Source organism: Cibotium barometz, chromosome 29 (assembly GCF_041138505.1).
Source record: "Cibotium barometz isolate CiBa-2024 chromosome 29, ASM4113850v1, whole genome shotgun sequence".
NCBI classification, from domain to species: Eukaryota; Viridiplantae; Streptophyta; class Polypodiopsida; order Cyatheales; family Cibotiaceae; genus Cibotium; species Cibotium barometz.
This window is the reverse complement of record NC_141074.1, coordinates 20,229,087-20,242,065: the sequence shown is the minus strand read 5'-3', so window position 1 is coordinate 20,242,065 and position 12,979 is coordinate 20,229,087. Positions and strand designations below refer to the sequence as shown.

The window sequence follows — 12,979 nt, the reverse complement described above, 5'->3', positions numbered from 1 at the left end:
CTCTCAATCTTTCTATGAGAGGAGGTGTTCATCCAGTCACCTAGAGAGTTGGTGGGTTTACTCTTGCAGGAAGAACAAACAAGAGCAAATCTATCAAGCAACCGTGGTGGTGACGGGGCATTTTCAGCCAAGGACAAGGGGAAAGCAAAGAGCTTTAAGCATGGAGGACACCAGTCCAATAAGGCTGGTCATAGACAGCCCTCTTCTGGAGATGATACATCTGAAAAAGGGAATGCTAGCAAGGCCAAAAAGAAGGGCAAATGTCACTATTGTTATAAGCCTGGCCACTACATAAATGAATGTAGAAAGTGGATGGAAAAAGAGAAGAAGGAAAATGCAGGTAGTGCAGTAGCTGACACTTATATGACAAAGCAGAGCAATCTACTGATGTAGTCCCCGAGGAGTGGACATTTTTGGTCACATGCACTAGTGACACACCAAGCGCTACAGAACAGGATGTCTTGCATTGCGTCCCACAGTAAGCATGTAATTTGGTATTTTGATAGTGGTGCTTCTAGCCATATCACTTCTTGCAAAAATGTATTCATATGACATATGATGCACATACAGTGGCTGCCCACACTCCTGCTATGCATGATACAAAGCTATTGCATGCTTGTTTTAGGCATGTAAACTTTGGGAATTTGATGCTTTTGCAAAAGCATCATATGGTTGACAATATACTGCCTCTTGAGTCTCCAACAAGACGTGTATGTGAGGGGTGTATTTTGGGAAAGATGCACCGCAAACTATTTCCCAAGGATGGAGCTGTTGCATGTGCGAAAGCCTTGTTGTATTGATCCACAGCCCTAAGCCCAATTAAGAACAAGATGCTGAAAAACATGATTAAGACAGAGGAGACAAAAGAAGAGAGAGAGAGATTGGTGTAAGCTTTTCGTGTATTTAATATGGTACAAAAAGGTTGCTTTAATGCTTGTACATAACTGAGCCCTTGGTCAGCCCCAAAGAGGTTGACCTCTTGCCTTTATATAATATCTGTTGACTTCTACAATGATAGAAATGATGAATTACTAACTTGATGGACTGAATTTATGACTTGTGCTTATATATAATGCTTAAGTGCTCGTCGGCCCAGCAGGCAAGACACGGCACAAATACTGGCTCTACCATGGCGTGACAATCCCATGGATAGAACACAGTCCAGGTCATACACGGGTGGCACCACTCTGGCTCCCGTCCATAATACGACACCATCCTGCTAACACACGGGTGGCACCACTCTGGCTCCCGTCCATGTTAAGCAAAAATACTGGCCTCTTCACATGAGACACCGGCCTGGCCTCAAGTGAACAAGACACAAATCTGGAGATGGACCAAATAAGATTGTCTGTTAACCTTGGTAAAACCAAGGTGATGGTGTTTAACACCACAGCACAGTGGGTTAGGATGTCAGTACCCACCTTTACATATGGTCAGGAGACAGTGGAGTACACAGATGCATATACTTGCCTTGGTGTGGTTTTTAGTGGCCCACTATTTTCCTTGAGGAGAGCAGCGGAGACCAGATTGACCAGAGCTTATGCAGCATTGGGGAGACTAGAGAGGATGTGTTCGTAGGTTCAGTTTCAGGAACCTCGAACAAAGCTCTGGCTCTTTGACACTTTGGTCACTTCAGCCATGCTGTATGGAGTGGAGATATGGGGACCCTCAGTGGATCACCACAGCCGAGCTGGTAGCACTGATGGATGGAGATGTATGGAGAGGCCCTTGGTTTCTATGATTTCCCGGATGATTAGGGCCAAGGCCTCCGTACCACCTGATATTATCCGTGCACAGATGGCTGCCCCCCATTGGTAGTAGAGGCACTCACTCGATCAGTCTCCTTCATACATAGCACTCGGGCTCTCCCTAGAGACAGATATGCTCGCTTAGCCCTGGAGTCTTCACGACAATTGGCATCACAGGGAGACGGATCATGTTGATATGCATAGACGACAGCTTGGTTCCAATTGCATGGCTTTAGTATAAACAGGCTACCTCCATTTCAGTACTCCCTGGATGCACCCTCCCTCTCTCTCACATGGGCAAAGATAACCAAACTTATCAGGCAGGACTTGACTCAGCTGGACACTAGGAGGACATGGATACAGCCGACACACGAGCTTGGTACGAAGATGGCTTTCTATAGAGATCATCTTCTCCAGCTCACGGAGGATGGGTTTGTGATTAGACCCAGCTACATGGATACTCATCTTTCTCATGGAATATGGTGTGCTATTGGTCAGATGCGCACATCCTCACACCAGCTAGAGATTGAGACTGGCAGATTCAGAGAGGAGTACCAGCTGAGGCCAGGATTTGTCAGCTGTGCCAGATGGAGCCAGAGACAGAGTTACATTACATATGTCACTGTCCAGTATATTATGAGATACGAGGCCGTTTTCACTACTTGTTCAGAGAGGGTTTCGGACCACTTTCTAGAGTCATGAGATACCAGGATCAGAGATGCCTCGGATTATACTTGCTGGAGCTGCGTAGACATAGAGAGGGTCTCTTGAGAGGGAGGGGATCAGAGAGGGAGAGACACCTAGAGAGGTAGATTACAGACTTCTTTCGACCAAAGATTGAGCAGTCAAGCCAGCAGGCATTGCAGCTAGCCCCAGAGTATAGCCGCACCAGAGGTACACTGATTGATCGGGCTATAGAGCTGGGGCAGTCCAGGCGTCCCAAGATGAGAGGCCCATCTCGACACCGGCGGAGACTACAACAGAGGATCAGGCTCATACTAGCACGGCATGGGAGACGTCCAGTCAGAGTGCTCACCATGGAGGACATTGAGGATATCCGCCATCGACCGATGAGAGACATCTTTGGATAGTGATGTATATGATGCTTACCTTTGTTGCTGGAGTTTTCCTCCCAGATGTTATCCATTAGGAGCTCCTAGTACCTTACTTTTCCTCATAGTTGTTTCAGTTTTAGTTAGTTGTTTAGTTGTTTTTAGCTTTTCTTACACAGACATTGTATCAGATCCACCAATTGTTGTAACCTTTTTGGTCTCATAGGTCATTTTGGCCTTCTGAAGACGTTAATATATCATTTCATTTCTCTCTCTCTCTCTCTTTTTTGGCCCCATTTCTTGCACATTAGGGTTAATCCTAACCCAATACTTTGAGTTGACTTAGAGGCTCGGTTCTCAGTATTACTTTTGAGTTGACTTAGAGGCACGGTTCTTAAATACCATGGACTTGGTAATGCACTTGGCCTTGATCTATGTGCAGTGCGATAGTGGTTGGTCCCCAAACCAAAACAAATAGCACCAAAACCAATAGAACCGAACCAGTAGCACTAGAAACAGAAGTAAACTCAAAAGCAAAACTAGGGTGCCTCCTCTCCTAAGGAGCTAGCAGAGAAGATGCACACATGCAAGTTTTTTCTTTGTGATGAGCATGGACACACAAAGAGGGGCTGCCAACAGTTGTAGACAACAAAGGGTGACTGCTTATATGACAGTTGCCCTAGAATCAGATCCACTCCCAGAACTGGCACCTCCTTCCATAACCATGATTGTTGGTAGTGTGCGGTCCATTGCACGTGACCCTAGCCGTGGCATTGTGGTTTAGTGAGGCCCCCCTATCAGCCATGTGAGAGCTTTGTCTTCATTAGGAAGCCTGTGCCATAGGAGTTTCACGATTGCTGATTAGATCTTGGTAGATGAGAATTTTGAGATAGACCCTTGCTTGGCCTTGCCTATGATCTTGCCTCCAGCACAGCGGACCTGAGTTCCCCTTGCTAGTCAGATGGTTCAAACTTCGTTTGGACGTCTCTACAGTGCTTCCGCAGCCTGATCTAGACCCAGCTCTTCAGATTGCTACTCTTCCTGTAATTCCATTGTTAGTCACAGATTTAGCATCGGCTTTCAACACCACTCTCGAGTTTCGCCTAGTCGTGCACAGTGCGATAGACCTCTTGACAAGGCTCGACTTGACTAGTTGAAAACATGGAACAAGGCTGTCACCTAGAAAGACGAGTTTGGGGTTTCTCAACATGGATGACATGCTGCTCTAAGAACAGGGCTGCACAGTGAAGCTGTGGGGCTCAAGACTGCTCTAAAACCAAAAGTAGAAAACAGCATACATGTTTACGTTTACATGACAAGATTATTTCAAGACACATTATTGAATGCAAAATGCCAATAGTGGTGGAGAAATTCAGCTGAGCTTCATACCTGACTGCAAAGTGGTACTAAAAGAGCAGACAAAAACTTTGTCTGTTTTTCTTCAGACAGCTCCTCCATTCCAAGAAGCAAACCAATCGCCTACAAAATTGTGCATAGTGCAAGTATTAATGCCTTGAGATCTAAACCAGAACTGCCTAGTTGAGCATCGACATGTGAAATGTTGATTTATCACCTCAAAGGCATGGCTTCCATCTTCAAAGCCAATAGTTTGAGCTTTTTTGGCAAGTGCTTTGCTAGTAGTGAACCCGGCCAGAATATCTTGTAAGCTCTGCAAATCAAAATCCAGCCAGACTGACTCAAAATGCATCTCAAGAAGAACTTTGCCTGCATAGAGAACCATTGAAGTCACCCGCCTGAGGAGGTAGGGTGGTGGGGTGGGGCGGGGCGGGGGGGGCAGCGGGGCTCTTATTGTGGCCACCCATCAGTCATGGACAGACGGTTCTATGCACAGCCTTTGTGCATATGTTGCATGGTGTAAAGAAATCAGTTTAGACAACAAGGCCTTTAACGTTCAACCAAACCCTTTTAAGACTTGCATAGCTTGATTTATTCCCATAGAAAGTTAAAAGACTGACCAACAGTTTCACCCTGTGTAACACACCAAAAGCATGAACTTTTTACCTGAAGAACAATTTCCACGTAAGGTAAGAGCTGGAGCCGTAGCATTTTCACAAACCGCATAAAGAGATAGCTAGCTCTTCCACTGACATTAGAGTTTGAATGATGAATCCCTCGCTTGTCCAAAAAAATTCCCAGAACCACTGGAATATACTCTGGGTGTTGCTGTACAAAACGTGCATATCTGGTCACAGTTTCTAGATATATAAGTGCCACCAACCGATGAGAATGGCAAGATATTTGCCCTGAAAATAGCATGCTAACCATCTCCTCCACAACACCACCCCCGGGTTTGAAGCATTCTTCACTTAGTCCCTCTCCAAGGACATACAGGAGCGTGATAGCTGCTTCTGCATCTTCAAATGGCACATCAACATTTCCAAGAGATCTAGCAAGGGTTGTCTTTACAAAATCTTTGGTCACACTCGGGGCAATACGATGTATACTCCTGAACAAGCCAATTAATTCCTTACGGTACTCAGACACCCTTTCTTCCTCCTCCTTCCCAGCCTTGTCTGGCACATCCAGGGAGTCTGTGTCAGCTGGATCATAGCGCATTCTGTTGAGTATGGCATCAAGTATCTGTGTCAAATGAGCAGCCTGCTTCTCATTCGAGTACTTGATGGTTTTCATTGTAGAAATATAATTGGAGAAAAATTGGAAAGTTGTGGATGATATGTCTTCCTCTCCATACTGCAAGAAGTAGAAAATTGAGGGCAAAACAGCATCCAACAGTTCTTGTATGGAAGTGGTTGCTTGACCAGTAGCCACACTTCCAGAAAGCTTTCTGTGACAACCCAACACTTCAGTGGCAAAACCAGTGAGCAGAGCATTCAACTTCAAGGCCAACTCCAGGTCTTGCTTTTCCACAAGAGGACAAATTCGACCAATTTGGAGCCGATGTAAGAGGGCAAGCTTCAATGGTGCATCCATTCTCTTTAAAATAATAGCCAACAAACAATCGACAGCTGCCCCTCTAAGCTCCATGCTCTCTTGTGGAGACGAAACAAAATCAAAGAAAATAGGGATGAATGTGTCATTGGCAACCAGGTTGATGTCAATCCATGCAACACATCTCTGCAGTGTCTCAAGCACCGTGCCTGCCAACTGCGGCCGGACTCCTTTATAGAGCATCACAAGGTTATAACAAGTTCCCACTATTTGAGGTACACACTGCTGCCTCATGGCATCTTTGATACGAGTGGCAACCGCAACTTCCTCCGGCTTTCTGGGGTAATCCAAGCTGATGACCTCTTCATCTAGGGTGTTTAAGACACGGCAAAACATATCAACCACTCCGGGGCTCTTGGCTAGGAAGCCTAGCAGATCCAAAAAGACAGAGGGCCATCCTGAAGGATAATCAATGCAGATGAGGATCACAATGATCTGGGCCAGTTTGTTTTTGACAAAGACCGGTCGAGGCAAAGCCCTCGCGTCTGGCTGCATGGCCTCCTCATCAAGCCCATAGCTGCACAGCATGCCAAGAAGTGTGGTCTGCAGAAACAGCCTCTCCTGCACATCCAGTAGTCTGTACCTAACCCTAACCAGCTCTTCTAGGGTTTGGAGACACCAGAACTGAACTTCTGCATACTGGGTTACCCTGAATTTCTCCAGGCAAGCTTGCAGGATGGTGGGAGACTGTTTGGCTTGCTCACAATAAGCCATTGCTTGAGCTCTTAGCTGAGTATCAACCCCTCCACTCTGATCAAAGCTATAGATAATGGCCTTTTCAAAGTCATCCATGGTATACAAAAACCCAAGACACAACCCTGCTGTGGATGATCAAGAGGTTTACCTGGGACGCTTTGTGTGAGAGAAGAAGAAAAAGAAGATCCCAATGCTGGACTTGTTGCTACATTTCCGCGACCCTGAGGCCCATCAATCATTGTCCCACTGCATGATGGCACCCACCTTGAGCAGAATGGGCAGAATTTTCAGCAAATCAGAGGGCGTGTCCCAGGTGTGGGGCTGCTTCATGGAACTGCAGAAAGGCCTGGCAACAACATAAGCTTCTGTTACTGTGACTCTAATCGCCCACTTCTTCAGACCACAAGACGCAATCGCCCACAAAGACAGTCGGCCTAAACACAATCGCCCACTTAGGCAGTCGGCCAAATACAATCGCCCACCAAGCTCTCCTCCCGATTCGGCTAAGAATGCTCTTGCACTCGTGGGGTCGTCTTTCTTTTATTGCTTTTGGAGAGAATAAGGAACGAAGTCCTCCTATAATGGCAAACTCGCGGTAAATTAGTCATATGCCATAACATGCTTTGTTTTGCACCCGCAAATTTCTATCATGCAACAGCCTCAGAAATGGGGTTTTGTAGATTGTAAATCAACCATTATATTAATGGATTTAGGTAATGAAGTTCTCATTGAACATGAGAAAGGGTATTAAACCAATGAAATTTATCATGCAACTTTGTGCGAATCTAGAAAGTTGATAAGTTTGGACCTAGAGTGAGACTTCATGTGGAAACTTGTTCATCTTATGTTTGAGTAATTCCTAAGTAGTTCCTTAAGGGTAGAGAAGCAATAAGAGAATGTGATAGTCAAGATAGCTAGATTATGAATGTAAAGCCATATGACTAGGCTGTGGACCTGTATTGAGTAAGATGCTTAGTTTTGACAAGAATTGAGGCCAAGATTGGCAATCGTTATTGGATTGGTCTTATGTCAAGTGGACACTTTGGTATGAAAATGTTTTTGTGCCCAAGTGGACAAAATTGGATTGGTCTTGTGTCAAGTGGACACAAGATTTGGTATGAAAAAAGGGGTGGAGAATGTAATCTACAACACTTTTTGAGCTTGAAATATTGCTAAGAATTGAGCTAATCAAGGGCCAAGGCTAAGTTGTGGTTCAAGGAGTGAGGGGTGTGGATCATGAAGGAATAAGAGCAAATAGCTCTTGCATTGTGGATTACTAATTTTTGTTAAAAGCGATGGAGAATGTAATCTACAACACATTTTTTAGCTAAAAATACTGCCAAGAATTGAGCTAAAAGGCTAAGTTGTGGTTCAAGGAGTGAGGAGCTAGAGAAACCAAAAATGTGTTTGTGTTTAAAAGCTTATGAGTTCCCATAACTTATACTAGTACTTAACCCGTGCGTTGCTACGATATGTAAAAGACATTAAGAAGCGAAACACAGGAATGGAAGCCAAAATACAAAGGGTCAATCGGAATACAAAGGGTCAATCAGAATACAAAAGGTCAATGAAGGGATTTTTTTATCTTATTTTTTTAGAAATCCAAGATTTATTTTTTCTCTCCTCTCCTTGTGCCGTGGTTGTCCGTGGTTAATATGTAATAGATGTTGAAGATCAAGAGGATCTAGTAAATTAAATAACATTTAAGAAGCTGGTGGCTCAAAGAAGCTAAGTATGTTTTCAAGGGGGTAAGATGCCCAAGGAATCCGTGTTATAGTTCAAATGGGCAAGAGAGTCAAAGGAACTAAAAAAAGTCTTGTGCATAGTTAGTGCTAACATTGTTTTGTATTTATTAAATGAAAAGATGCAGGGGAGAAGAGAGCTTGAGCTCTTGCAAGCACATACACACTCACACAAACCCTAGAAGAGAACACACAAGGTGAGAGGCTAAAAATTCTTCTTCTTCTTCACACAACAAAAGAGGCCTACAAAGAAGATAAAGTAACTAACACACATAATAAAGTATATATAAGACGTCCATAATGTGAACACGCTAAGTGGAGTGGGTAGGTGTGGACTAGTGGTGTATTCCAGCTCTGTAGAATCTATAGAAAAGATATGTTGGTGCCAGCTCTACCAAACCCGCCAGTGATGTAAATGTCGAACGGTCATGCAGGCGCCTCTCGTGAGTGTCAACTCATGTTGAGCTTGACATTTCAACACTCCCCCTCAAGCTTAACTCCAGCTCATGAACTCCAAGCATATCTCGAAATCTATGGAGCTTCTCAGCTCCCAAGGCCTTCATGAAGATGTCAGCGACCTAACCCTGTGTGCTCACGTAGGCCAAGTCAATGTCGCCTGCCAAGACTCTCTCCCTGATGAAGTGGTAATGTACCTTAGTGTGTTTCATCCGCGCATGGAAAACTAGGTTCCTGGGCAACTGTATACTACTAAGATTGTCACAATATATGACAACCTTTCTCTCCACATGTGACCCCAAATCAGCACAAGTAACTTGCGTAACTAAGCTACCTCACACGCTGCCACTGCAACTCCTATGTATACTCGACAAGGCAATTGTGGGTTGCTTCTTGCAACTCCATGTCATAGCAGCACTCCCCAATGAAATCCACTGGTAGATCTCATGTCTGAGATGCTACCTTCCCAATCTGCATATGTGTACCCATATAGCTCTAATGGTACACCTTCTACATAAAACAATGCATAATCAACAGTGGCCCTCAAATACCGAAGTGTGCGTCACACACTGTCAAGATGTGGTTTGCACGGAACCTGCATAAACTGGCTCTCTAAGGAAGCCAACAATATAACTCAAATCTGGCCTGCTGATTGTGACATAGATCAAACTCCCCACAATCTTCCTATACGTAGTGGGATCCTCCAACACATAACTTGCATCCGCACTAAGCTTGCCATTTTGGTCTAATGGCACTGAGATTGACTTAAAATCAGCCATCCCATACTTGGACAACATGTCCAATACATACTGTCTCTGTGACAGCCAAATACCCTCACGTGTGCAAATGACCTCAATTCCCAAAAAGTAGCTCTCCCAAATCCTTCATCTCAAACTTCCTTGTCAGAAGACTTTTCACATGCTCAATCTTATCCAAGTTGTCACCCCCAACAGTAAGATCATTTACATATATGGTGATAATCACAATACCCTTATCACTCTTGCGCACATATAAAGAGTAATCTGCATCTACTATATGAAAACCAATAGTGACAAGATACTCAGCAATCTTGTCATGCCATGCTCGTGGAGCTTACTTCAGCCCATACAAAGCCTTACAAAGCTTACGTACATACTCTGGGTGACCTGTATCCTCAAAACCAGGTGGTTAATCCATAGACACTTCTTTTTGCAAGTCACCATGCAAGAACGCATTTTTTACATCTATCTGATGTAAATACCAACCTTTAGCTGCAGCCACCACAATCACAACTCTCACAGTTGCCATCTTTACAACCGAGGCAAATGTCTCCTCATAATCAATCCCATGTGTCTGCACATAGCCTTGTAACTTCTTATGCTACCATCACTATTATGTTTCACCTTATACACCCACTTACAACTAATAGCTTTCTTGCCTTCAAACAATGGCACCAAATTCCAAGTCTCATTTCCATACAATTCTGTAGCATTATATGGTAGTGTTGTGTGTGAACACACTTACGACAACTCGGGCACTTTTTCCCTCACTAGGAGGTTTTTTCCCCCGTGCATATGTACACCCTCTTATCTACTCATTTTGGGGTGTGTACTTATCTTTTGTATCTGGCACACATTTGTTCATTCTAATCTAATGAGTTTGTGTGCTCTCAAGCTTCTCTATCGTGTGTGTGTGTATGCATTGTTGTAACCCTAACCCTAATTCCAACAATTGGTATCAAAGCTAGCTTCCTTGACACTTGATCTTGTAGCCAAACTCCCTCTTCACGACCCTGTTTTTCTGTCTCCAATTGAGATACCCTCTTAGGAGAAGAAGGTATATACTTAGTGTATTGTAGGTCCGCAGCAATACGATTTGGGTGCGTTTTAGGCACCGCAAGGTTTCGGCAGACCTTCTGGAGAGACGTCATTTCGGATTGGTTCTGCTCGATTTTGGGTGTTTGGGTTATGTAGCAGCAAAGATTTGGTGTGCAGCATCATCTACAGTGTCTTCAACAACATTGACCATCATACTTTCACCAGTAACACTCTATTCGCTACTCTGTGTTATTTTTCATACACTTTGCAAGTGATTCAATCCATTGGCAGCCATCCAGTGTTGCATTCAGTAAATACTGAGTACTTGTAATGTGCTGAGAGATTTTGCATTTGGTAGAAAGTCATGGCTGGCAGTAGTGATGTATTCAATATGTTTTCTGAGGACAAACTTAATGGGACTGACTACCCATTGTGGTCCTATATGATGAGGCATGTACTGGTTTTGCTAAAAGGCCTTTGGAATGTGGTCAGTGGTAGTGAAACTCGTCCTGTTTCACAACTATCAGTACAACCAGGTGCTGTAGATATATCTGAAGTAGAATCTAATACATATGTGGCTCCTCCACATGCACCACCAGTACCTCCCACTGCTGTTCAAACGAGATAGGATGGAAGAAATGCATATGCACATGCATTGCTTGCACTTTCTGTGAAGCAAAGCATTATTCCTTATATTCGGTCATGTAAGACTTCAAAACAGGCATGGGATGCATTTGCTGCATTATACAAGGTGCGCAATAAAGCATGTGTTGCATATTTATGCAAATAGTTGGAGTCTGCGCACATGAATGAGGGAAACTCAATAGACAGCTTTTTGACCAAGATCAAAGATTTTAAGGAGCATCTTGCTAGTATGGATGAGATATATCCTGATAGTACATTGGTGCCCATAGTTCTTAATGCATTGTCGGATTCTTATCAGAGTTTTGTCTCTACCCTTAGACTCGTGATGAAGGGAAATCCAAATGCCCTTACATTTGATGAGCTGGTTTCAGTACTCTTTTGCAAGAAGAGTAGTCTAGGTAAAACAGATCTGTTATGCGAGTTGGTGACCAAACTTTTGTTGATCAGAAAGGCAAAGGTAAACCTTCTTTGCATGGTGGCTATAAGCCAAAATCAGAATCCTCAGGTAAGCATGCAGAGAAAGAAGGCGATAAGCTTAAAAAGAAGGGCAAGTGCCACTATTGCAGGAAACCATGGCACTACATAAATGAGTGCAAGAAAAGGCTAGAGAAGGAGAAAAAAAGAAAGAATCGGGCATGGTTGTGGTGGCTGATGCATCTGCACCAAGTGCAAATGCATCAGCCAAGTGCAGAGAAGAAAGAATCTGCAAGTTTTGCTCAAGATGATTGGGCATGGAAAATACATTGTAGTTACCTTCTGTTCATGATGTATGTATGGCAAAATCGGATGCTTGGTACTTTGACAGTGGTGCTAATGAGCACATTACTTCACAAAAAAAATATGTTCTCATCTCTAGAATCTGTTCCAAGTGCAGGAACCGTCACATGTGCAAATGGTTCCTCATATCCTGTCAAAGGAGTTGATAGAGTTGTGCTCACTACTACTGCTGCAAATGGGGGCACATTTACTCTTTCAGAAGAACTTGCTATCAGTTTTAGCCTTAGCCTTGTCAGGCTTGACTATGAAATTTGTGGGATGACAGATGTACGGTTCAGGATAGAAATGATGGTTATTATATCATTACCTCAGGTACCTTGTTTCATGGCCTATACAAGATGGATGTATTTGAGAAGTTGCAGCAAGATGCTTGCTCAATCTCTACGACTTGTGCTATGAGTGGTGCTGAATTATGGCATGCACGATTTGGCCATGTGAATTATGGCAGTTTATCATGCCTTCAAAGGCATGATATGGTGTCTGAGTTGCCAACTCTTGAGACCCCTACTAGACATGTATGTGAGGGGTGTATTCTTGGTAAAATGCATAGGGCATCATTTCCAAAGGATGGATCCGTGAGAGAGCTGTTAAGAAATTACAGCTTATACATAGTGATGTATGTGGTCCTATGAGAGCACCATCTATTGGGGGATATATCTACTTCGTCACTTTTATTGTCACTTTTATTGATGATTACTCCAGATATAGTTGGGTGTATCCATTAAAGTAGAAGTCATAGGTTTTTATGTGCTTTAGGCACTTCATATCCATGGCTGAAAATGCATGTGAATGTAAAGTTGGCACCCTTCGTTTAGATCGAGGGGGGGAGTATATGTCCAAGGAATTTCATGCATATATGGCTGGAAAAGGCATAAGGCATCAATGTACAGTGCCATACACACCTCAACAAAATGGTGTGGCTGAGAGGAAGAACATGTCTCTCATGGAGATGGCACGATGTATGGTGAAAGCCCAAGATTTACCTCGTGGTTTTTGGTTAGAGACAACTATGTGCACAAACTATGTGTTGAACAAATTCCCTACCAAGGCCTTGCAGTCTAAAACTCCTTATGAAGCTTGGGATGGTAGGAAGCCTT

General features: G+C 43.7%; 1 protein-coding gene across 3 annotated transcripts in view; it reads right to left on the bottom strand.

Annotated features, from left to right (window-relative positions):
- Positions 1-7,110, bottom strand: part of PSD (ARM repeat superfamily protein) — a 67,438-nt gene extending 60,328 nt beyond the window's left edge. For all 3 annotated transcript variants that reach the window (XM_086822967.1, XM_086822968.1, XM_086822969.1), the window contains exons 1-3: positions 4,823-7,110; positions 4,374-4,469; positions 4,190-4,279 (exon numbers count right to left, since the gene is read on the bottom strand). In XM_086822967.1, the coding sequence (XP_086679093.1) occupies positions 4,190-4,279; positions 4,374-4,469; positions 4,823-6,562 (1,926 nt within the window). In that variant the 5' untranslated portion in view covers positions 6,563-7,110. The remainder of the gene's footprint in view (positions 1-4,189; positions 4,280-4,373; positions 4,470-4,822) is intronic.
- Between the last annotated feature and the right edge of the window lie 5,869 nt (positions 7,111-12,979).